The 24,730-nt window shown below is 43.4% G+C and overlaps 1 protein-coding gene across 1 annotated transcript in view; it reads right to left on the reverse strand.

Moving 5' to 3' along the window:
- The window catches only part of csf3r (colony stimulating factor 3 receptor), a 50,971-nt gene extending 26,480 nt beyond the window's left edge, over positions 1-24,491 (reverse strand). Inside the window, exons 1-8 of the mRNA XM_061915138.1 lie at positions 24,355-24,491; positions 16,092-16,150; positions 11,730-11,813; positions 11,371-11,664; positions 8,644-8,776; positions 8,394-8,560; positions 2,561-2,715; positions 2,337-2,487 (exon numbers count right to left, since the gene is read on the reverse strand). Of these exons, the coding sequence (XP_061771122.1) occupies positions 2,337-2,487; positions 2,561-2,715; positions 8,394-8,560; positions 8,644-8,776; positions 11,371-11,664; positions 11,730-11,799 (970 nt within the window). The 5' untranslated portion in view covers positions 11,800-11,813; positions 16,092-16,150; positions 24,355-24,491. The remainder of the gene's footprint in view (positions 1-2,336; positions 2,488-2,560; positions 2,716-8,393; positions 8,561-8,643; positions 8,777-11,370; positions 11,665-11,729; positions 11,814-16,091; positions 16,151-24,354) is intronic.
- Positions 24,492-24,730: the final 239 nt, after the last annotated feature.

The following is a 24,730-nucleotide window of genomic DNA, read 5'->3' on the forward strand; positions in this document are numbered from 1 at the left end:
CCCCACACACACTTGTTGACTCAAGAATGATATATTTCTTCAAGACAATGGTCTTAAAGTGTTTTTTGAATATTGATGTTAAAGATTTATTTTTTTTAATGAAGAAATGTTTAGAATTAAGTTCATGAATCCAGATGGATCTCTATTACATGTCACATTGAGTTTTTTGACTCAATGTAACAGAGTGATGGGTTGATGAGGCGTCATGTAGCGTTTTGACACATTGCAAAAGTGTATTGATACTGTGTCACTAAATACTGACATCTGCTGGACATTTAAAATCCCTACAGGCAACCTATGGACTGACTCAACTGACACTGATTTTATGACCTAGACCAGGTGTCACCAACACGGTGCCCGCGGGCACCAGGTCGCCCGTAAGGACCAGATGAGTCGCCCGCTGGCCTGTTCTAAAAATAGCTCAAATAGCAGCACTTACCAGTGAGCTGCCTCTATTTTTTTTAAAATGTTATTTACTAGCAAGCTGGTCTCGCTTTGCTCGACATTTTTAATTCTAAGAGAGACAAAACTCAAATAGAAATTGAAAATCCAAGAAAATATTTGAAAGACTTGGTCTTCACTTGTTTAAATATATATATATATTTTTTTTACTTTGCTTCTTATAACTTTCAGAAAGACAATTATAGAGAAGAAATACGACTCTGTCAACATGTACCCCAAATTGTCACATTTGCTTGTGCTATGTTTGTGCTGCAAGATATTAGTTTTTGACTTTACAATTAATGATTCATTTTTTCATTATCAATGACATCAAAAAGAAAAAAGAAAAAACTCAAAAAAACGTAATGTCAAAAAGTAATATTTTTCCAGTGCAAACATAACACAAGCAAATGTGACAATTTGGGGTACATTTTGACACAAGGACGAGTCGTGGTTAAAAACACGTTAATTACAAGTTAGTGACTCATTATCTATTGCCTTCATCATACACTTATATAAGGCATTTAAAGTCATTTTGATAGTAGGCTGATATAGACACTTACAACATGTGTTGCCTTCATTAAAACAATTATATAAGGCCTTTAAAGTAATTTTGATAGTAGGCTAATATAGACACATCACGTGTTGCCGTCACACTTATACAAGGCTTTTAAAGTCATTTTGATAGTAGGCTAATAGACACATCATGTGTTGTCTTCATTATAACACTTATATAAGGCTTTAAAAGTCATTTTGATAGTAGGCTAATATAGACACACCATGTGTTGCCTTCATTATAACACTTATATAAGGCTTTTAAAGTCATTTTGATAGTAGGCTAACATAGCTAATAGACACACCATGTGTTGCCTTCATTAAAACAATTATATAAGGCTTTTAAAGTCATTTTGATAGTAGGCTAATATAGACACTTACACCATGTGTTGCCTTCATTAAAACACTTATATAAGGCTTTTAAAGTCATTTTGATAGTAGGCTAATATAGACACATCACGTGTTGCCGTCACACTTATACTAGGCTTTTAAAGTCATTTTGATAGTAGGCTAATAGACACTTACGTGTTGCCTTCATTATAACACTTATATAAGGCTTTTAAAGTCATTTTGATAGTAGGCTAGTAGACACATGTGTTGCCTTCATTAAAACAATTACATAAGGCTTTTAAAGTCATTTTGACAGTAGGCTAATATAGACACTTACATCACGTGTTGCCGTCACACATACAAGACTTTTAAAGTCATTTTGATAGTAGGCTAATATAGCTAATAGGCACATTAGATTAGATTAGATAGTACTTTATTTATTCCGTCAGGAGAGTTCCTTCAGGAAAATTAAAATTTTCAGCACAATCCCATTCAAGTTTAGACAAACATTACAGGGAGACAGAACACTTATATAAGGTTTTAAAAGTCATTTTGATAGTAAGCTAATAGACACTTACATCATGTGTTGTCTTCATTATAACACTTATATACGACTTTAAAAGTCATTTTGATAGTAGGCTAATATAGACATGTGTTGCCATCATCCTAACACTAATATAAGGCTTTAAAAGTCATTTTGATAGTAAGCTAATATACTGTAGCTAATATAGACACTTGTGTTGTCTACATTAAAACACTTGTATAAGACTTTTAAAGTCATTTTGATAGTAGGCTAATATAGCTAATAAAGACACATCATGTGTTGTCTTCATTATAACACTTATATAGTACATTTAAAGTCATTTTGAAAAAAAGGGTAATATAAACATTTACATCATTATAAGAATTATATTATCTTTTTGCGGCTCCAGACGGATTTGTTTCGAGTATTTTTGGTCCAATATGGCTCTTTGAACATTTTGGGTTGCCGACCCGGGTTTAGGTCTTACCACTCTCTCTGGTGACTGCAGACTGGCTGCTGCTCCATTCACTCCAGGGGCTTTGCCGGAACCGGACTCTGATCTGGGCCACGTAGCGCGTCCCGTGCAGCAGGTTACAGCGGTCCACAGGGTTCTTGGGCAGCGCATGCAGCACCAGGATCTGAAATATCACCATCAAGCCTCAAACTAACACGCAGAGCCTGAAGCCTCATAAAGGGTTGGACTTACTGTACCTTGTTCCACAGACTGCTCTCTGCGGTCTTAAGTCTGACTTCAAGACTGACGTAGTCCTTCACCCAGTCTTGGTGTGGGGATAAGTCCCATCTCAGTCTCAGGCAGTTGAACCGCCCGGCTTGCATCCTCGCAATGCTTGGTGGGTCAAATTTAGCTGGAGAAAAGTAAAGGTATTTAACTCCCCAAAGTACTAAGGTTCCACAAGCATGTTTTACAATACAAAGTGGGACTGGAACCCGTGGAGGAATATTGGACTAAATTGGGACTTGACCATTTTGGTCACCTTTTCCACTCTTCTTCCCCGCCTTCCTGTGCAACAAGCTGTAATATCTTAGATCATTTAGGAGCAAAACCCTTAAAACAAGTAAAACACTGACATAAAATCTTATGTACGGCTGCCCAAGTCCCGGGATGCCCAAAATATCCATAACACACCCAGCCCAATCCCACGGGAGAGCAGGGATAAAAGTTGCAAAAGTCAGCAAAAGTTCGAGTCCCACAAGTCCCGCCCGGCAAAGTCCCACGGGAAGGTGGGGAGAAAAGTGAGCAAAGTGGGTAAAATGTTCATAAATCACACCACACAAGTGCCACAAACTTCTGGCACTCCATGGGGGACTTGAACCTGGGTAGGTATTTTCAAGATTTTTGGGACTTTTGCCGACTTTTACCGTAAAAGTTCCACTGGGGTGAGTTTTTCCTTGCCCTTAAGTGGGCTCTTAGTGGCCTGTTGTGGTTTGTGCAGCCCTTTGAGACAATTGTGATTTAGGGCTATGTAAATAAACATTGACTTTGCTGGGTGTGTTAAGGACATTTTTTGCATCCCGGGACTTGTATGGTTGGCGGCGGGACTCGTGGGACTGGAACACAGGAAGGTATATTGGAGAAAATTGGGACTTTTGACCATTTTGGTCACCTTTTCCACTCTTCTTCCCCGCCTTCCTGTGCAACAAGCTGTAATATCTTAGATCATTTAGGAGCAAAACCCTTAAAACAAGTAAAACACTGACATAAAATCTTATGTACGGCTGCGCAAGTCCCGGGATGCCCAAAATGTCCATAACACACCCAGCCAAATCCCACGGGAGAGCAGGGATAAAAGTTGCAAAAGTCAGCAAAAGTTCGAGTCCCACAAGTCCCGCCACCGGCCGGGGTGCCCAGAACGCGCCCGGCAAAGTCCCACGGGAAGGTGGGGAGAAAAGTGAGCAAAGTCGGTAAAATGTTCATAAATCACACCACACAAGTTCCACAAACTTGTGGCACTCCATGGGGGACTCGAACCTGGGTAGGTATTTTCAACATTTTTGGGACTTTTACCGTAAAAGTTCCACTGGGGTGAGTTTTTCCTTGCCCTTATGTGGGCTCTTAGCCGAGGATGTCGTTGTGGTTTGTGCAGCCCTTTGAGACACTTGTGATTTAGGGCTATGTAAATAAACATTGACTTTGCTGGGTGTGTTATGGACATTTTGGGCATCCCGGGACTTGTGGGGCCGGCAGCGGGACTGGAACCTGGGTAGGTATTTTGAACAATTTTTGGGGACTTTTGCTGACTTTTCCAAATTTTATCCCCCCCCTACCTTGTGGAACTCGGCTTCCCCCAACCCCCCTTCCCGTGGGACTTGGCTGGGTGTGTTATGGACATTTTGGGCATCCCGGGACTTGCGCGGCCGGCAGCAGGACTTGTGGAACTGAAACCTGGGTAGGTATTTTGAAAATTTTTGGGACTTATGCCGACTTTTCTCACTTTTCTACCCCACTTCCCGTGGGACTTGGCTGGGTGTGTTATGGACATTTTGGGCATCCCGGGACTTGCGCGGCCGGCAGCATGACTTGTGGAACTGAAACCTGGGTAGGTATTTTGAACATTTTTGGGACTTACGCCGACTTTTCTCACTTTTCTCCCCCACTTCCCGTGGGACTTTTTGGGCATCCCGGGACTTATGCAGCCGGCAGCAGGACTTGGGTAGGTATTTTGAACATTTTGGGGACTTATGCCGACTTTTCTCACTTTTCTCCCCCACTTCCCATGGGACTTTGCTGGGTGAGTTATGGACATTTTGGGCATCCCGGGACTTGCGCGGCCGGCAGCAGGACTTGTGGAACTGAAACCTGGGTAGGTATTTTGAATATTTTTGGGACTTATGCCGACTTTTCTCACTTTTCTCCCCCACTTCCCGTGGGACTTTGTGTGTAATGGACATTTTGGGCATCCCAGGACTTGCACGGCCGGCAGCAGGACTTGTGGAACTGAAACCTGGGTAGGTATTTTGAACATTTTTGGGACTTATGCCGACTTTTCTCACTTTTCTCCCCCACTTCCCGTGGGACTTTGCCGGGTGTGTTATGGACATTTTGGGCATCCCGGGACTTGCGCGGCCGGCAGCAGGACTTGTGGAACTGAAACCTGGGTAGGTATTTTGAACATTTTTGGGACTTATGCCGACTTTTCTCACTTTTCTACCCCACTTCCCGTGGGACTTTGCCAGGTGTGTTATGGACATTTTGGGCATCCCGGGACTTTCGCGGCTGGCAGCAGGACTTGTGGAACTGAAACCTGGGTAAGTATTTTGAAAATTGGGCATCCCGGGACTTGTGGAACTGAAACCTGGGTAGGTATTTTGAACATTTTTGGGACTTACGCCGACTTTTCTCACTTTTCACCCCCACTTCCCGTGGGACTTGGCTGGGTGTGTTATGGACATTTTGGGCATCCCGGGACTTGCGCGGCCGGCAGCAGGACTTGTGGAACTGAAACCTGGGTAGGTATTTTGAACATTTTTGGGACTTATGCCGACTTTTCTCACTTTTCTACCCCACTTCCCGTGGGACTTGGCTGGGTGTGTTATGGACATTTTGGGCATCCCGGGACTTATGCAGCCGGCAGCAGGACTTGGGTAGGTATTTTGAACATTTTGGGGACTTATGCCGACTTTTCTCACTTTTCTCCCCCACTTCCCATGGGACTTTGCTGGGTGAGTTATGGACATTTTGGGCATCCCGGGACTTGCGCGGCCGGCAGCAGGACTTGTGGAACTGAAACCTGGGTAGGTATTTTTATAAAATTTTTGGGACTTATGCCGACTTTTCTCACTTTTCTCCCCCACTTCCCGTGGGACTTTGCCGGGTGTGTAATGGACATTTTGGGCATCCCAGGACTTGCACGGCCGGCAGCAGGACTTGTGGAACTGAAACCTGGGTAGGTATTTTGAACATTTTTGGGACTTATGCCGACTTTTCTCACTTTTCTCCCCCACTTCCCGTGGGACTTTGCCGGGTGTGTTATGGACATTTTGGGCATCCCGGGACTTGCGCGGCCGGCAGCAGGACTTGTGGAACTGAAACCTGGGTAGGTATTTTGAACATTTTTGGGACTTATGCCGACTTTTCTCACTTTTCTACCCCAGTTCCCGTGGGACTTTGCCAGGTGTGTTATGGACATTTTGGGCATCCCGGGACTTTCGCGGCTGGCAGCAGGACTTGTGGAACTGAAACCTGGGTAGGTATTTTGAACATTTTTGGGTCTTATGCCGACTTTCCTCACTTTTCTACCCCACTTCCCGTGGGACTTTGCCGGGTGTGTTATGGACATTTTGGGCATCCCGGGACTTGTGCAGCCGGCAGCAGGACTTGTGGAACTGAAACCTGGGTAGGTATTTGGAAAATTTTTGGGACTTATGCCGACTTTTCTCACTTTTCTCCCCCACTTCCCGTGGGACTTTGCCGGGTGTGTTATGGACATTTTGGGCATCCCAGGACTTGTGCAGCCGGCAGCAGGACTTGGGTAGGTATTTTGAACATTTTGGGGACTTATGCCGACTTTTCTCACTTTTCTACCCCACTTCCCGTGGGACTTTGCCAGGTGTGTTATGGACATTTTGGGCATCCCGGGACTTTCGCGGCTGGCAGCAGGACTTGTGGAACTGAAACCTGGGTAAGTATTTTGAAAATTGGGCATCCCGGGACTTGTGGAACTGAAACCTGGGTAGGTATTTTGAACATTTTTGGGACTTACGCCGACTTTTCTCACTTTTCACCCCCACTTCCCGTGGGACTTGGCTGGGTGTGTTATGGACATTTTGGGCATCCCGGGACTTGCGCGGCCGGCAGCAGGACTTGTGGAACTGAAACCTGGGTAGGTATTTTGAACATTTTTGGGACTTATGCCGACTTTTCTCACTTTTCTACCCCACTTCCCGTGGGACTTGGCTGGGTGTGTTATGGACATTTTGGGCATCCCGGGACTTATGCAGCCGGCAGCAGGACTTGGGTAGGTATTTTGAACATTTTGGGGACTTATGCCGACTTTTCTCACTTTTCTCCCCCACTTCCCATGGGACTTTGCTGGGTGAGTTATGGACATTTTGGGCATCCCGGGACTTGCGCGGCCGGCAGCAGGACTTGTGGAACTGAAACCTGGGTAGGTATTTTTATAAAATTTTTGGGACTTATGCCGACTTTTCTCACTTTTCTCCCCCACTTCCCGTGGGACTTTGCCGGGTGTGTAATGGACATTTTGGGCATCCCAGGACTTGCACGGCCGGCAGCAGGACTTGTGGAACTGAAACCTGGGTAGGTATTTTGAACATTTTTGGGACTTATGCCGACTTTTCTCACTTTTCTCCCCCACTTCCCGTGGGACTTTGCCGGGTGTGTTATGGACATTTTGGGCATCCCGGGACTTGCGCGGCCGGCAGCAGGACTTGTGGAACTGAAACCTGGGTAGGTATTTTGAACATTTTTGGGACTTATGCCGACTTTTCTCACTTTTCTACCCCAGTTCCCGTGGGACTTTGCCAGGTGTGTTATGGACATTTTGGGCATCCCGGGACTTTCGCGGCTGGCAGCAGGACTTGTGGAACTGAAACCTGGGTAGGTATTTTGAACATTTTTGGGTCTTATGCCGACTTTCCTCACTTTTCTACCCCACTTCCCGTGGGACTTTGCCGGGTGTGTTATGGACATTTTGGGCATCCCGGGACTTGTGCAGCCGGCAGCAGGACTTGTGGAACTGAAACCTGGGTAGGTATTTGGAAAATTTTTGGGACTTATGCCGACTTTTCTCACTTTTCTCCCCCACTTCCCGTGGGACTTTGCCGGGTGTGTTATGGACATTTTGGGCATCCCAGGACTTGTGCAGCCGGCAGCAGGACTTGGGTAGGTATTTTGAACATTTTGGGGACTTATGCCGACTTTTCTCACTTTTCTCCCCCACTTCCCGTGGGACTTTGCCGGGTGTGTTATGGACATTTTGGGCATCCCGGGACTTGCGCGGCCGACAGCAGGACTTGTGGAACTGAAACCTGGGTAGGTATTTTGAACATTTTTGGGACGTATGCCGACTTTTCTCACTTTTCTCCCCCACTTCCCGTGGGACTTTGCCGGGTGTGTTATGGACATTTTGGGCATCCCGGGACTTGTGGAACTGAAACCTGGGTAGGTATTTTGAACATTTTTGGGACTTACGCCGACTTTTCTCACTTTTCTACCCCACTTCCCGTGGGTGTTATGGACATTTTGGGCATCCCAGGACTTGTGCAGCCGGCAGCAGGACTTGGGTAGGTATTTTGAACATTTTTGGAGACTTTTGCCGACTTTCCTCACTTGTGCGGCCGGCGGTGGGACTCGTGAGACTGGAACATTGGGCAAAATTTAAATTTTTGACCATTTTTGTCGCCTGTTCCCCAGCTTCCTGTGCACCATTGCTGGGTGTGTTTTGGACATAAATAGTTTTGAGCATGTTTTACTCAATATAGGTCATCACATCTCTGCAACAAGTGTCTGCAGTGTGCAATATATTCTACATCTTGACTGCCAAGAATAGAATAATATAATTACCTGCACTAACAGGCTCTAAAGTGAGCGGCGCCGAACTGGCCTCTCCCAGCTGATTGGTAGCCTTCACGTATATTTCCATTTCTGAGAAGAGCACAAAGTCGGAGCGAGGGATGGTGTAGCTGTGGACGCCCGGCGGCAGCTCATAGGTGCGATTCCGGTTCAAATCCCTGAAATGACAAAACTCATTCACGGTTAACGTGAGCCCCGGCGCACATTAGCCTTGCTCAGAGACAGCCCTCGGAGTATTTACCCGATGTGCGTGTGGAGGGTGTACTTTGTGGGCAGGCGGCTCGCTTGCAGGCCGGCTTCCCAGTCACAGGTCAGGCTTACCTGGGCGGAGAGGTTGGCCTGGCAGCTCAGGTTCTGTGGCACGGGCGGGGGATCTATCAGGTGCATATTTGGTTTTATTGGCAAAAACTGGATTCAGGCTTACTTAAAAAGTTAAAGTAGCAATGAGGTGTGGTGAAATGTGTCCTCTGCATTTGACCCATCACCCTTGATCACCCCCCTGGGAGGTGAGGGGAGTAGTGAGCAGCAGCGGTGGCCGTGCCCGGGAATAATTTTTGGTGATTTAACCCCCAATTCCAACCCTTGACGCTAAGTGCCAAGCACAGAGGTAATGGGTACTATTTTTATAGTCTTTGGTATGACTCGGCCGGGATTTGAACTTGTTTGAGTCAAATCGCAGTCCACACGTATCTCTTATGTGTGACTGCCATCTACTGTTCACACTTATTTTGCCATGTACCAAATAAAATAGCTTCGAGGTTGGTTAGTGAGCACAACCAAAATGGTTCCCTACATTAGGCACACCGGATTGTAAGGCGCACTGTCGAGTCATATTGCAGTCTACACGTATCTTATGTGTGACTGCCATCTACTGTTACCACTTATTTTGCCATGTACCAAATAAAATAGCTTCGAGGTCAGTGAGCACAACCAAAATGGCTACGTACATTACGCACACCAGGTTATAAGGCGCACTGTCATGTCAGATTGCAGTCTACACATATCTCTTATGTGACTGCCATCTACTGTTCACACTTTTTTCACTATGTACCAAATAAAATCGCTTCGAGGTCGGTAAACACAACCTAAATGGTTCTGTACATTAGGCACACCGGGTTATAAGGCGCACTGTCGAGTCATATTGCAGTGTAGACGTATCTCTTATGTGTGACTGCCATCTACTGTTCACACCTATTTCGCCATGTACCAAATAAAATAGCTTCGAGGTTGGTTGGTGAGCACAACCAAAATGGTTCCGTACATTAGGCGCACCGGGTTGTAAGGCGCACTGTCGAGTCATACTGCAGTCTACACGTATCTCTTATGTTTGACTGCCATCTACTGTTCCCACTTTTTTCACTATGTACCAAATAAAATCGCTTCGAGGTCGGTAAGCACAACCAGAATGGTTCTGTACATTAGGCGCACCGGGTTATAAGGCGGACTGTCGAGTCATATTGCAGTCTACACGTATCTCTTATGTGTGACTGCCATCTACTGTTCACACCTATTTCGCCATGTACCAAATAAAATCGCTTCGAAGTCGGTAAGCACAACCAAAATGGTTCTGTACATTACGCACACCAGGTTATAAGGCGCACTGTCAAGTCAGATTGCAGTCTACACATATCTCTTATGTGACTGCCATCTACTGTTCACACTTTTTTCACTATGTACCAAATAAAATCGCTTCAAGGTCGATAAGCACAACCTAAATGATTCTGTACATTAGGCATACCGGGTTATAAGGCGCACTGTCGAGTCATACTGCAGTCTACACGTATCTCTTATGTGTGACTGCCATCTACTGTTCACACCTATTTCGCCATGTACCAAATAAAATAGCTTCGAGGTTGGTTAATGAGCACAACCAAAATGGTTCCGTACATTAGCCACACCGGGTTATATGGCGCAATGTCGAGTCATATATCAGTCTACACGTATCTCTTATGTGTGACTGCCATCTACTGGTCACACTTATTTCAATATGTGCCAAATAAAATAACTTAGAGGTCGGTGAGCACAACCAAAATGATTCCGTACATTAGGCACACCGGGTTGTAAGGCGCACTGTCGAGTCATATTGCAGTCTACACGTATCTTATGTGGGACTGCCATCTACTGGTCACACTTATCATTTCAGTATGTGCCAAGTAAAATAGCTTCGAGGTCAGTGAGCACAACCAAAATGGCTACGTACATTACGCACACCAGGTTATAAGGCGCACTGTCAAGTCAGATTGCAGTCTACACGTATCTCTTATGTGACTGCCATCTACTGTTCACACTTTTTTCACTATGTACCAAATAAAATCACTTCGAGGTCGGTAAGCACAACCAAAATGGTTCTGTACATTAGGTGCACCGGGTTATAAGGCGCACTATCGAGTCATATTGCAGTTTACACGTATCTCTTATGTGTGACTGCCATCTACTGTTCACACCTATTTCGCCATGTACCAAATAAAATAGCTTCGAGGTTGGTTGGTGAGCACAACCAAAATGGTTCCGTACATTAGGCGCACCGGGTTGTAAGGCGCAATGTCGAGTCATTTATCAGTCTACACGTATCTCTTATGTGTGACTGCCATCTACTGGTCACACTTATTTCAATATGTGCCAAATAAAATAACTTAGAGGTCGGTGAGCACAACCAAAATGATTCCGTACATTAGGCGCACCGGGTTGTAAGGCACACTGTCGGGTCATATTGCAGTCTACACGTATCTTATGTGTGACTGCCATCTACTGTTACCACTTATTTCAATATGTGCCAAATAAAATAACTTAGGAGGTCGGTGAGCACAACCAAAATGATTCCGTACATTAGGCGCACCGGGTTATATGGTGCACTGTCGAGTCATATATCAGTCTACACGTATCTCTTATGTGTGACTGCCATCTCCTGTTCACACTTCTAGTTCTCACCATGTACCAAGTAAACTTAAAAAAATAAGTTTTTCCTCACATCCAGCTCGGATCTCCACCCCTCCGATGATCTGCATGGGCGAGGTCAGGACGCAGCAGGTCAGGGTGGCCCGGCTGTGGTTGAAACTGGGGATGACCACACGATGGGTTCTGTGGTCCCGGTCTGAGGCGGGGCTGCTGGGAAGGACGAAGTCGTCCAGTCGCCACTCCACGGCGGCGCGTCCAATCAGGAGGGGGCAGTCGTCGGCGATCACGCAGACGGCTTCCACGGCTGACCCCACCGCCACCACCGGACTGGACGTGCGGACACTGGCGCACGGTCGAACGTCACCACCTGTGACGAATACGGAATTACCACTCTCGGTCCGCCCTGTGATGTACCATCTTTATTGTTATTACCGTTTTCCGCCGCGTTCGCGACCACTGCTACTACCAGCACGACAACCACTGACACCCACGTGGCCGCCATGATGGCAACAACACCTGTCACACACCCAAAAACAATCATTCATTACATCTGGTCATATGCTGCCCTTGTACCAATAATCACCACTGTGTGTGGTGAAATGTGTCTTCTGCATTTGACCCATCCCCTTGTTCGCCCCCTGGGAGGTGAGGGGAGCAGTGAGCAGCAGCGGTAACCGCGCCCGGGAATCATTGTTGGTGATTTAACCCCCAATTGTAACCCTTGATTGCCAAGCAGGAAGGTAATGGGTCCCATTTTTGTAGCCCGGGTTTGAATTCACGACCTACCGATCTCAGGGCGGACACTCTCACCACTGAGTAGGTGGCCTCTATTGTAGAGGTCAAAAGTTGTAAAGTTGGCAAGTTTCACCACAATAAGGTTTTTTTGGTACCCATCCATCATCTTCCGCTTATCCAAGGTCGGGTCACGGGGGCAACAGCCTAAGCAGGGAAACCCAGACTTCCCTCTCCCCAGCCACTTCGTCTAGCTCTTCCCGGGGGATCCCGAGGCGTTCCCAGGCCAGCCGGGAGACATAGTCTTCCCAACGTGTCCTGGGTCTTCCCCGTGGCCTCCTACCGGTTGGACGTGCCCTAAACACCTCCCTAGGGAGGCGTTCGGGTGGCATCTTGACCAGATGCCCGAACCACTTCATCTGGCTCCTCTCGATGTGGAGGAGCAGCGGCTTTACTTTGAGTTCCTCCCGGATGGCAGAGCTTCTCACCCTATCTCTAAGGGAGAGACCCGCCACACGGCGGAGAAAACTAATTTCGGCCGCTTGTACCCGTGATCTTATCCTTTCGGTCATGACCCAAAGCTCATGACCATAGGTGAGGATGGGAACGTAGATCGACCCGTAAATTGAGAGCTTTGCCTTCCGGCTCAGCTCCTTCTTCACCACAACGGATCGGTACAACGTCCGCATTACTGAAGACGCCGAACCGATCCGCCTGTCGATCTCACCATCCACTCTTGACAAAATTGGTGCAGTTCAGCTAAATGTGTTGATTTTCTGACATGGACTTGTTTCTTCAGCATTGTCCACACGTTTGACTCAGGACTTTGGGAAGGCCATTATAAAAACATTCATATTTGCCATTCTTTTTCATGTATGTGGAGTCATTGTCCTGTTGGAACACCCAACTGCGCCCAAGACCCAACCTTCGGGCTGAGGATTTTAGCTTGTCCGGAAGAATTTGGAGGTAATGCTGCTTATTCATTGTCCCATTTACTCTCTGTAAAGCAACAGTTCCATTGGCAGCAAAACAGGTGTAGTAGAAATGTCGAGGATTTAACCCGGGGTCTCATCCTGTTCGTGACGCCAATTTTATGTGGTAGAAATGCCGAATCTTAAACAGGAACAATAGAGAGTTTGTTACAACAGTTTTAATTACTCATAATCAGATAATACAAACTTGGATTGAATCGATATGAATTACAGCAGGGGTGCCCATTACGTCGATCGCGAGCTACCAGTCGACCGCGGGGGGTGTGTCAGTCGATCTCCAGCCAGGCTTTTAAAAAAAAATAGACCTAAAAATTAGTGATCATCAATCTTCACCAAGACGTCACTTAAATGACATTCACGGTACCGGAGGGTCTTGTGAGATGACGCTGGCTGCTGCAAGATCATTATTATTCAAATATGACCGAGAGGAAGGCGAGAAACACTTTTTATTTCAACAGACTCTCGCGCCGTACCTTCCGTCAAAACTCTGAAGGCCGACTGCACATTTCCTATCTTCACAATAAAAGCCCTGCTTCATGCTGCCTGCGCTAACTAAATACAGAGTCTCGGAAAACTGGCGTGCACAAGCGATCCCTCAGAAAGCTTTCCGAGACTCTTATTTTGTTAGCGCAGACAGCATGAAGCAGGGCTTTTATTGTGAAGATAGGAAATGTGCAGTCGGCCTTTAGAGTTTTGACGGAAGGGACGGCGCGAGAGTCTGTTGAAATAAAAAGTGTTTCTCGCCTTCCTCTCTGTCAGTTTTTCATAATAATGAACTGGCAGCAGCCAGCGTCATCTCACAAGACCCTCGGGTGCCGTGAATGTCAATCAAGCAAGCTACGGAATTTGCCGCCAATGTTTTTCTTGTAAAGTGTATGGAAGCTGGATGAATTAGATGCCAAAAACCAACCACTTTCATGTGGTATTGTACAGAAAGGACAACTTTTTTTCTCCTCCATTTGAAAATGTGGGCGTTATCATCATTACTGTCTGATTCCAATCAATGCAAGTCATCAGAATCAGGTAATACACCAACTTATATTCTTGTCTTTGTGAAAGAAAGACATCTATATGTGTTACACATGCTTGTATTATCATTAAACACATTTAACTTGTTTACAAAAATGTCTCTTTCATAAATAAATAAATATAAATGATATATATAAATGAGGTAGATTCCCTCGAGTTGCTCAATTGAAAAGTAGCTCGCCTGTAGAAAAAGTGTGGGCACCCCTGAATTACAGTGTCTCATGAGACTAAAGATGGTGAACCCTCGTGAAAGGAATTAGAAAGAACGCACACCAGGCTTGGTCTTTCTTATTTATACGCTCCATGATGGCCTGATTTGTTGCATAACTTATATAACTGTCTTATGTTCAAATGTTACCCCACCAACTTGGTGAGGGTGACTTGACCTTTTATGTCGTGTCCATCCCAATGCATTCAGTTTAGAGGTAACCCTAGGACAGAAATTTTCCACTACACAGGCCCAGAGCATAATACTACCACCACCATGCATGACGGTGGGTATGGTGTTCCTGGGATTAAAAGGCACCACCTTTTCTCCTCCAAATATATTGCTGTTTTTGTCTAAATAAAAACTTTACAGCAAACTACCCATCAAATGAATAAAAATTACAATAAATGTTACTTTGTTCTTTGCAGCATTTTACTATAAATTGAAAACCAGTACTACTTTTTGCGTCAAAATTCTGTTGACTGAGCTGCCAGTTTTTGACTGTAAAATCTATGGTTGTTTAACAGGGAATTACTCTAAATGGGAAGACGGTACATTGGTTGAGTTTTTGACCACTCCTCTTGACAAAATTGGTGCAATTCAGCTAAATGTGTTTTTTTTCCAGACATGGACTTGTTTCTTCAGCATTGTCCACACGTTTAAGTCAGGACTTTGGAAAAGCCATTCTAAAACCTTCATTCTAGCCTGATTTAGCCATTCCTTTACCACTTTTGACGTGTGTTTGGGGTCATTGTCCTGTTGGAACTACCAACTGTGCCCAAGACTCAACCTCTGGGCTGATGATTTTAGCTTGTCCTGAAGAACTTGGAGGGAGTCCTCTTTTTTCAGTGTCCCATTTACTCTCTGTAAAGCACCAGTTCCTTTGGCAGCTAAACAGTCCCCGAGCATAATACTACCACCACCCTGCTTGACAGTAGGAATGGTGTTCCTGGGATTGAAGGCCTCACACTTTCTCCTCAAAATATTGTTGGGTATTGTGGCCAAACAGCTCCATTTTTGTTCCAGCTGACATCACACGGACAAAGATAAAACCTTCTGGGGGAAAAAAGTTCTGTGGTCAATGCTCAGGACTCCAATACCAGAATTGTATCGGAAGCAAAAACGACAAACCTAACTCAGAATAATTGTATCGAAGTTTCCACAAAATTTTATGTTTCAATGTGTTCCCGGCCGGCAAGCAGACAAAAGCTGTCTTTGATCCAACCAATCAAAGGGCGTGTAAAACTCCACTGTGTAGGATGGGAAACAACATGAAGGTGTTGGTTTCTTTGATCCATTGTAATCCGCAGGACGATTTTGTCTTGACACTACATCTAAAAAGAAAGGAAGCAGGACCGGCCCCCCCTCTAGGCACCTTTTATTTTAACTGTTTTGTCACCTAAAGCGACGGCTGTTTACGACCCCCTTCCTTTAGAAACAGCTGTTGCCATGTAATCAGGGAAAATCCAAATAAAAGAGGCGTGCAACTTTTCGTCAAAGCGTGGTGGAAGACTGTACAAAGAGTACAGCCTGGACGTTTCTCCTCAATTGAGCCAAATTGAATTCTGTCTCTGTTTAATTCCTTGCTTCTTGTCTGTTTAATAGATGTCATCAGGGTTTGAACCTGACACTAACGCTGACTACTCCAAAGTTTACTTTATGCACTCCTGTAATTGTCCATTGAGAAGACAAAATGTTTGGTGAAATGCGCACGTGTCATGTTACACATTAAGGGGTGTCTTCAGTTGGAGGGTTTTGTGCTAGCGCAGGAGCTAAGTAGCATAGCAACTGTGAGTCTTTTACTATCAAGTCAACATGAACGAACGAACTCACCATTCCAAAAAACATGAAATCTTCCCTGAGGTTTGAAGCTTTCTGGTGTCGGCACAGCTCTGGAGGAATAAAAACAAGAAATAAATTACAGGAAAATTCCAGTTAAAAAGTAGCGTTATTTATTTTATTATATTTTTTGAGGGGTTTATGGGAAAACGTGTCTGTTTCTCATTACCTGTATTATGACTTCCCTATCAAATGAATATATATATTTTTAAAGAGATGTGAAATTAACACACAATGCAAGTACACAAGTATTGTACACTATTTTGGAAATAACAGCTGTCCACATATGTGGCCACAAAGCCTTCAGAGGTTTAATGACATGCGGGCCAGATCTGGCCCCCCAGCCCTTGAGTTTGGCACCTTAGTGTTTGTCTACCTCAAAAGGGTGAGTACTTTTGAGATTCTAGTTGTATTTAGTTGTACAAAACTCTATTTCAACTTCCCTTTTTCAAACTGTATTGTTTTTAAAATGCTCACAGTTTAAAACTGGAACATATATATCCATCAACATGGTTTCCTCTTTCAAGCAATGTTTTCAAACTTGGAACTTAAAGGCCTACTGAAAGCCACTACTACCGACCACACAGTCTGATTTTATATATCAATGATGAAATATTAACATTGCAACACACGCCAATACGGCCTTTTTAGTTTACTAAATTGCAATTTAAAATTTCGTGCCAAAGTATCATGCTAAAACGTCACGCATTGTAGAGGACATTTTGTTCCAGCTATAAGTCGTCTGCTTTTATCGCATCATTCCACAATATTAGACATCCGTTGCTGAATGTTTTGCAATTTGTTCAATGAATACTGGAGACGTCAAAGAAGAAAGCTGTAGGTGGGAAGCGGTGTATTGCGACCGTCTCTAGCAACACAAACACAGCCGGTGTTTCATTGTTTACATTCCCGAAAGATGACGGTGAAGCTTTACTATGGAACAGAGCGGTCAAGCGAACACGGTTGGATTGGACCACACACACAAAGTACAGTGTATTATGCAGCGATCATTTCAAAAGAGGGTGATTGCGAAGGGTAGAGATGGGCATCGCCACCACCCGTCGACTGGTACGGGGCTGACCTTCAGGTTGTACAGGTACGACCATATAATCTCACTAAAACACTAGTACCACAATAGGCAGATAAGGGATTTTCCAGAATTACCCCGAAGGGAATAAGTGGTGGAAAATGGATGGATCCTAGTAAATTTGTCTTATAACATCTGAATCACTCCCACTTTTTTTTGTAGTCCTTAACGCTAACTTTCCTCATCCATGGATCTTTCATCCTCGCTCAAATTAACGGGCAGAGCGTCGCTTTCTCGGTCCGAATCGCTCTCGCTGCTGGTGGCCATGATTGTAAACAATGTTCAGATGCGAGGAGCTCCACAACCCGTGACGTCACGCGCACATCGTCTGCTACTTCCGGTACAGGCAAGGCTTTTTTATTAGCGGTCAAGCGAACATGTTTCTCTGCGTCAACCAGCATGTTTTTGGATGGGGAAAATTGTGATATTAAGTCGGCTCTTACCGGTGACATCAGTGGATTAAGGGACCTCCTCCTGCAGCAGCTGTCAAAAAAGGCAGCTGTGAGCTTGGCTCCTCGGCTTCTCTCTGAGACACTGGCGTGTTCACCGCAGCCATCCGACTTTGAGGTATGTCTTTACAATCTCACTAAAACACTAGTAACACAATAAGCAGATAAGGGATCTTCCAGAATTATCCGAGTAAATGTGTCTAATTACATCTGAAAAGCGCACACCGCCGCCGCCTGGAGCCGTGGCTTTATATATATGGTTTTTTTTTTTCTAGTCCTTCACTATCAATATCTTCATCCACGGATCTTTCATCGTCGCTCAAATTAATGGGGAAATCGTCGCTTTCTCGGTCCGAATCGCTCTCGCTGCTGGTGGCCATGATTGTAAACAATGTTCAGATGCGAGGAGCTCCACAACCTGTGACGTCACGCGCACATCGTCTGCTACTTCCGGTACAGGCAAGGCTTTTTTATTAGCGGTCGAGCGAACATGTTTCTCTGCGTCAACCAGCATGTTTTTGGATGGGAAAATTGTGATATTAAGTCGGCTCTTACCGGCGACATCAGTGGATTAAGGGACCTCCTCCTGCAGCAGCTGTCAAAAAAGGCAGCTGTGAGCTTGGCTCCTCGGCTTCTCTCTGAGACACTGGCGTGTTCACCGCAGCCATCCGACTTTGAGGTATGTCTTTACAATCTCACTAAAACACTAGTAACACAATAAGCAGATAAGGGATCTTCCAGAATTATCCTAGTAAATGTGTCTAATTACATCTGAAAAGCGCACACCGCCACCGCCTGGAGCCGTCGCTTTATATATATATATATTTTTTTTTTTTTCTAGTCCTTCACTATCAATATCTTCATCCACGGATCTTTCATCGTCGCTCAAATTAATGGGGAAATCCTCGCTTTCTCGGTCCGAATCGCTCTCGGTGCTGGTGGCCATGATTGTAAACAATGTTCAGATACGAGGAGCTCCACAACCCGTGACGTCACGCGCACATCATCTGCTACTTCCGTTACAGGCAAGGCTTTTTTATTAGCGGTCAAGCGAACATGTTTCTCTGCGTCAACCAGCATGTTTTTGGATGGGGAAAATTGTGATATTAAGTCGGCTCTTACCGGCGACATCTGTGGATTAAGGGACCTCCTACTGCAGCAGCTGTCAAAAAAGGCAGCTGTGAGCTTGGCTCCTCGGCTTCTCTCTGAGACACTGGCGTGTTCACCGCAGCCATCCGACTTTGAGGTATGTCTTTACAATCTCACTAAAACACTAGTAACACAATAAGCAGATAAGGGATCTTCCAGAATTATCCTAGTAAATGTGTCTAATTACATCTGAAAAGCGCACACCGCCGCCGCCTGGAGCCGTCGCTTTATATATATATATATATATTTTTTTTTTTCTAGTCCTTCACTATCAATATCTTCATCCACGGATCTTTCATCGTCGCTCAAATTAATGGGGAAATCGTCGCTTTCTCGGTCCGAATCGCTCTAGCTGCTGGTGGCCATGATTGTAAACAATGTTGAGATGTGAGGAGCTCCACAACCCGTGACGTCACGCGCACATCGTCTGCTACTTCCAGTACAGGCAAGACTTTTTTTATTAGCGACCAAAAGTTGCCAACTTTATCGTGGATGTTCTCTACTAAATCCTATCAGCAAAAATATGGCAATATGGCCAAATGATCAAGTATGACACATAGAATGGACCTGCTATCCCCGTTTAAATAAGAACATCTCATTTCAGTAGGCCTTTAAGCAGCTCCACGGAAAATATTTTGTCGGCATCACGGCTCGTTATTTTTTCCAGAATCCAACACATTATAGCCGCAAGAAAAGGATTTATTACTTCAAATATTAATTGAGCTCATTCCAAAATGATTCACCTCGCAGAATTGCTCTTCCTTATCAACCTGGCACATGAAAGACCTCCTAAATCCCCCAATTTTCCAAGGTCTGATTACCTTCAGCAGGTAGTTTAGCCTGGAGGTGCTATTGAGGAACAACAGAAGTCAACTTTATTTTTTTGATATAAAAGGAGACTTAATTACACCAACGTCTGTCGTCAATGATTGTACTACAGCCGCCATATGTTTCCTCCCCCCCGATGTTCCAGGAGCTTCTCTTCATTGCCACACTCAGGATTTAGCAACATCCTTTACACATTACACACTACTCACCACTTCCCCCTTTTTAGGGACCCAATGTCCCTTTGGGACAGAGGACCTTATTGTATTTCTAAGGTTTTGTTATTATTATTCCGCTGCCTCTTTGAGCTGTTATTTGACCCCCTTAACATGCTTCAAAACTGACCATATTGCGCTCTAGCGCCCCCTAGGAAAAGACAAAATTGCTTGTAACTTCCGTTAATGTCGGAGAGACATGAAACAAAAACCTCTATGTAGGTCTCACTTAGACCTACATTTTAATAATCGACAACATCCTTAAGCAAAAATCAACAGGTAGTTGGCAAAAACCCCTTCAAAACAAAAGTTTCCTAAAAAATGTCCTTTTTGCCTCTTTGAGCTGTACTTTGACCCCCTGAAAATAGTTTAAAACTCAAACTGGACACATCAGGACCGGTGAAAATTGCGATCCAATAAAAAAAAACTAACCCCAAAACCACGCTCTAGCGCCCCCTAGGAAAAAACAGAAAAACATTTGTGTAACTTCCATTAGGAATGTTGTAGAGACATGAAACAAAAACCTCTATGTAGGTCTCACTTAGACCTACATTTTAATAATCGACAACATCCTTAAGCAAAAATCAACAGGTAGTTGGCAAAAACCCCTTCAAAACAAAAGTTTCCTAAAAAAGTCATTTTTGCCTCTTTGAGCTGTACTTTGACCCCCTGAAAATGCTTTAAAACTCAAACTGGACACACATCAGAACTGGTAAAAATTGCGATCGAATAAAAAAAACTAACCCCAAAACCACGCTCTAGCGCCCCCTAGGAAAAAACTAAGAAAAAATGCGTGTAACTTCCATTAGGAATGTTGTAGAGACATAAAACAAAAACCTCTATGTAGGTCTCACTTAGACCTACATTTTAATAATCGACAACATCCTTAAGCAAAAATCAACAGGTAGTTGGCAAAAACCCCTTCAAAACAAAAGTTTCCTAAAAAATGTCCTTTTTGCCTCTTTGAGCTGTACTTTGACCCCCTGAAAATAGTTTAAAACTCAAACTGGACACATCAGGACCGGTGAAAATTGCGATCCAATAAAAAAAAACTAACCCCAAAACCACGCTCTAGCGCCCCCTAGGAAAAAACAGAAAAACATTTGTGTAACTTCCATTAGGAATGTTGTAGAGACATGAAACAAAAACCTCTATGTAGGTCTCACTTAGACCTACATTTTAATAATCGACAACATCCTTAAGCAAAAATCAACAGGTAGTTGGCAAAAACCCCTTCAAAACAAAAGTTTCCTAAAAAAGTCATTTTTGCCTCTTTGAGCTGTACTTTGACCCCCTGAAAATGCTTTAAAACTCAAACTGGACACACATCAGAACTGGTAAAAATTGCGATCGAATAAAAAAAACTAACCCCAAAACCACGCTCTAGCGCCCCCTAGGAAAAAACTAAGAAAAAATGCGTGTAACTTCCATTAGGAATGTTGTAGAGACATAAAACAAAAACCTCTATGTAGGTCTCACTTAGACCTACATTTTAATAATCGACAACATCCTTAAGCAAAAATCAACAGTTAGTTGGCAAAAACCCCTTCAAAACAAAAGTTTCCTAAAAAATGTCATTTTTGCCTCTTTGAGCTGTACTCTGACCCCCTGAAAATGCTTTAAAACTCAAACTGGACACACATCAGGACTGGTGAAAATTGCGATCGAATAAAAAAAACTAACCCCAAAACCACGCTCTAGCGCCCCCTAGGAAAAAACTGAAAAAAATGCGTGTAACCTCCATTATGAATGTTATAGAGACATGAAACAAAAACCTTTATGTAGGTCTGACTTAGACCTACATTTCATACGTACGCATCCTTAAGAAAAAATCAACAGGAAGTTGGCAAAAAACCCCTTCAAAACAAAAGTTTCCTAAAAAAATGTCACGACTAGGACTATGGGATAGTTTGTTTTTGCAACGCAAAGGAAAATTGTCACGAGCGAGACGTGAATGTAAGTACATATTTATTTATACACTAATAAACTACAAATAGGCCAACAAATGGCGCGCACAATGGCGGAGCACAAACTTGACTACTGAAAACTAAAAACTAGCACAAAAAGCATGACTATGGACAAACGAACAAAAGACACTAACTGTGGCAGAAAACAAACCCTAAACTTACGTGGCATGGACTGAATAATAAACAGCGTGGCATGAAGACAGTAGAGGAATATGAAAAGTTGCCAGGTGGTCAGCCTGGCAACTACAGGTTTAAATAATGAACATGATCATTACAAACAGGTGTGAGAACTGAGGACAGGGGCGTGACATGAGGGCACAGTGAAAATTAATGACTTGGCACGATAACAAAGAAAACAATGAAGTGTAGGAACAGGAACTAAGTGTCCAAAAAATAAAACCAAACACAACAAAAACAAAACCTGATCCCATGGGCGTGACAAAAAAGAAATTTTTTCCTCTTTGCGCTGTAATTTGACCCCCTTAAAAGGCTTCAAAACTCAAATTGGACACACACATCAGGACTGGTGAAATTTGCGATCTATTTAAAAAAAAAAAAAATATATATATATATAATATATATATATATAATATATATATAATATATATATAATATATATATAAATATATATATATATATATATATATATATATATATATATATATATATATATAAATATATATATATATATATATATATATATATATATATATATATATATATATATATATATATATATATATATATATATATATATATATATATATATATATATATATATATATATATATATATATATATATATATATATATATATATATATAAATAACTCAAAATTGTGCTCTAGTGCCCCCTAGGTATAAAACAAACAAACAAAACTGCTCTTGGGAAGAAGACAAAACTGCTTGTAACTTCCGGTAGGATTGTCGTAGAGACATGAAACAAAAGCCTCTATGTAGGTCTCACTTAGACCTACATTTCATTCATTGACATCCTTCAGCAAAAATCAACAAGATGCAATCACCCGTTCAAAACAAAAGTTTTGTGAAAACCTGTCACCTTTTTTCAAATACTATCCCCTCTTAGCGCGTTTGTTGTGTCGGCTTCAAACTACCACAGGAGAGAGATTGAACCCTTCTGATTACATGTTGACGAAAAAGTTTTTCTAACTACTCCGGCTTTGATTTTACGAGCCTTCAAAAGAACTGCTGCGCTGATGCTGCTGCCGTCTCAAGATGGCCGCTTAAAAGCATGAAGCGCCAGCGTGACCACACAATGCAGAGAAGGTAGGAACTGTGCGGGTAAAGATATGTTGACTGGGTGAAAGGAGGCGGCACCAGTTTGACTCCAGGATACAGAGAAGGTAGGTAAAGTGCAGGTAAAGATATTTTGTTTGGGTGATGGCAGGAAGCACCAGCGTGTATGGGTGGAATAAAGAAGCACCAGTGTGACCCCAGGATGCATGGAAGGTAGGTAATGTGCAGGTAAAGATATGTTGAATGGGTAAAGTCAGGAAACACCAGAAAAAGTCGGTCCTGTCCATCGCTGCTTGCAGCGTTAATTTTACCTTATTTCTCACTACTCAAGCTTGTTAGAAAATACGTTTTTGATTCGTCTGAACCAAAACAATGCATGCAAACTTTGGGTACCGAGGTAAATTTGTCTGATATGAGACCAGTGCCTCCTTAGAAATGCTCCCCTCTACCTTAAATAACTACTCACCCCAAAATCCTCCACACGACACCTCCGCTCCAAACAGGCTAACCTCTAAGGACAAAGCTACGGACTACGGGAGACCGGGCTTTCTGCTCCGCGGCTCCCAGTCTATGGAACGCTCTCCCTGACCACCTTAGGGCACCACAGACTGTGGCGGCTTTTAAAAAAGGCTTAAAACCCCTTTAGAAAAAAAAAAAAATGTTTTTTTTATAGATATATACATACTAGTTCTAGATAGACTGTTCTATTTTTTTTTTTTAATATTCTGTAGCACTTTGAGGTTGTTTGCTCAATGTAAAGTGCTTTTTTACAAATAAATCTATTATTTCTATTACACTTTTTTTTTTTTTAATATACTGTAGCACTTTGAGGTTGTTTGCTCAATGTAAAGTGCTTTTTACGGATAAATCTATGATGATATGTAATAATACAGTGGCGATCAAAAGTTTACATACACTTGTAAAAAACATGATTGGAAACTCAAGACAGCCATGACATAATGTTCTTTACAAGTGTATGTAAACTTTTGACCATGACTGCACATTCTTTTAGTAATATATTTTATTTTTAGAATATGCCAAAGACAATAAAAAATGAGCTACGGCCTAAAAATGTCTCCAGGGGCCACACTTTAGACACCCACTGGTTAAGATAATCCTACGTATTAAAAAAGAGGAAAGCGATTACTTTCATATCCTTTTTTTAAACTTCTGGAAAAAGTAAACACTGTGCTGCGCACGCAATGTTTGCGTTCACGCCAACATTCAAATGCCAAACATTCTGCTCGTTATTTCCTCTGGAGGTTGGATATGGTAAAATAAAGGAGCACGATTAACGTTCTGCACTCACCGCTTGCAAGCAGCCTGGATCACGGCGCTCCAGACCCCAGGAGGCTGACAAAGTCTCTGTCTGGACCGGCCATGTCCACCATGCAGCTTTGTTTTCAAAGTAGTGCAACTTTCCAGGAAGAGGCCCTTGACTGACGGCTGTCTGGGAGGAGGAGGAAGAAAAAGAGGATGTTGCTCAGACTCGTATTCAGTGTGGACATTTAAGACAAAACACTCAGGGAGGTATTTGACTACCATTACCTACACAATACAGTCAGGAATGTGGCTTGAAGAGTTCACATTTTACGGTAACTTTGACAATAAAATGCACTTTTACCAATGAATGTGTTTTTTTTCTACCACTTTTTAACCCAACCATGCAAAAAACAAAATAAATC

This window comes from Nerophis ophidion, linkage group LG11, assembly GCF_033978795.1.
Source record: "Nerophis ophidion isolate RoL-2023_Sa linkage group LG11, RoL_Noph_v1.0, whole genome shotgun sequence".
NCBI classification, from domain to species: domain Eukaryota; kingdom Metazoa; phylum Chordata; class Actinopteri; order Syngnathiformes; family Syngnathidae; genus Nerophis; species Nerophis ophidion.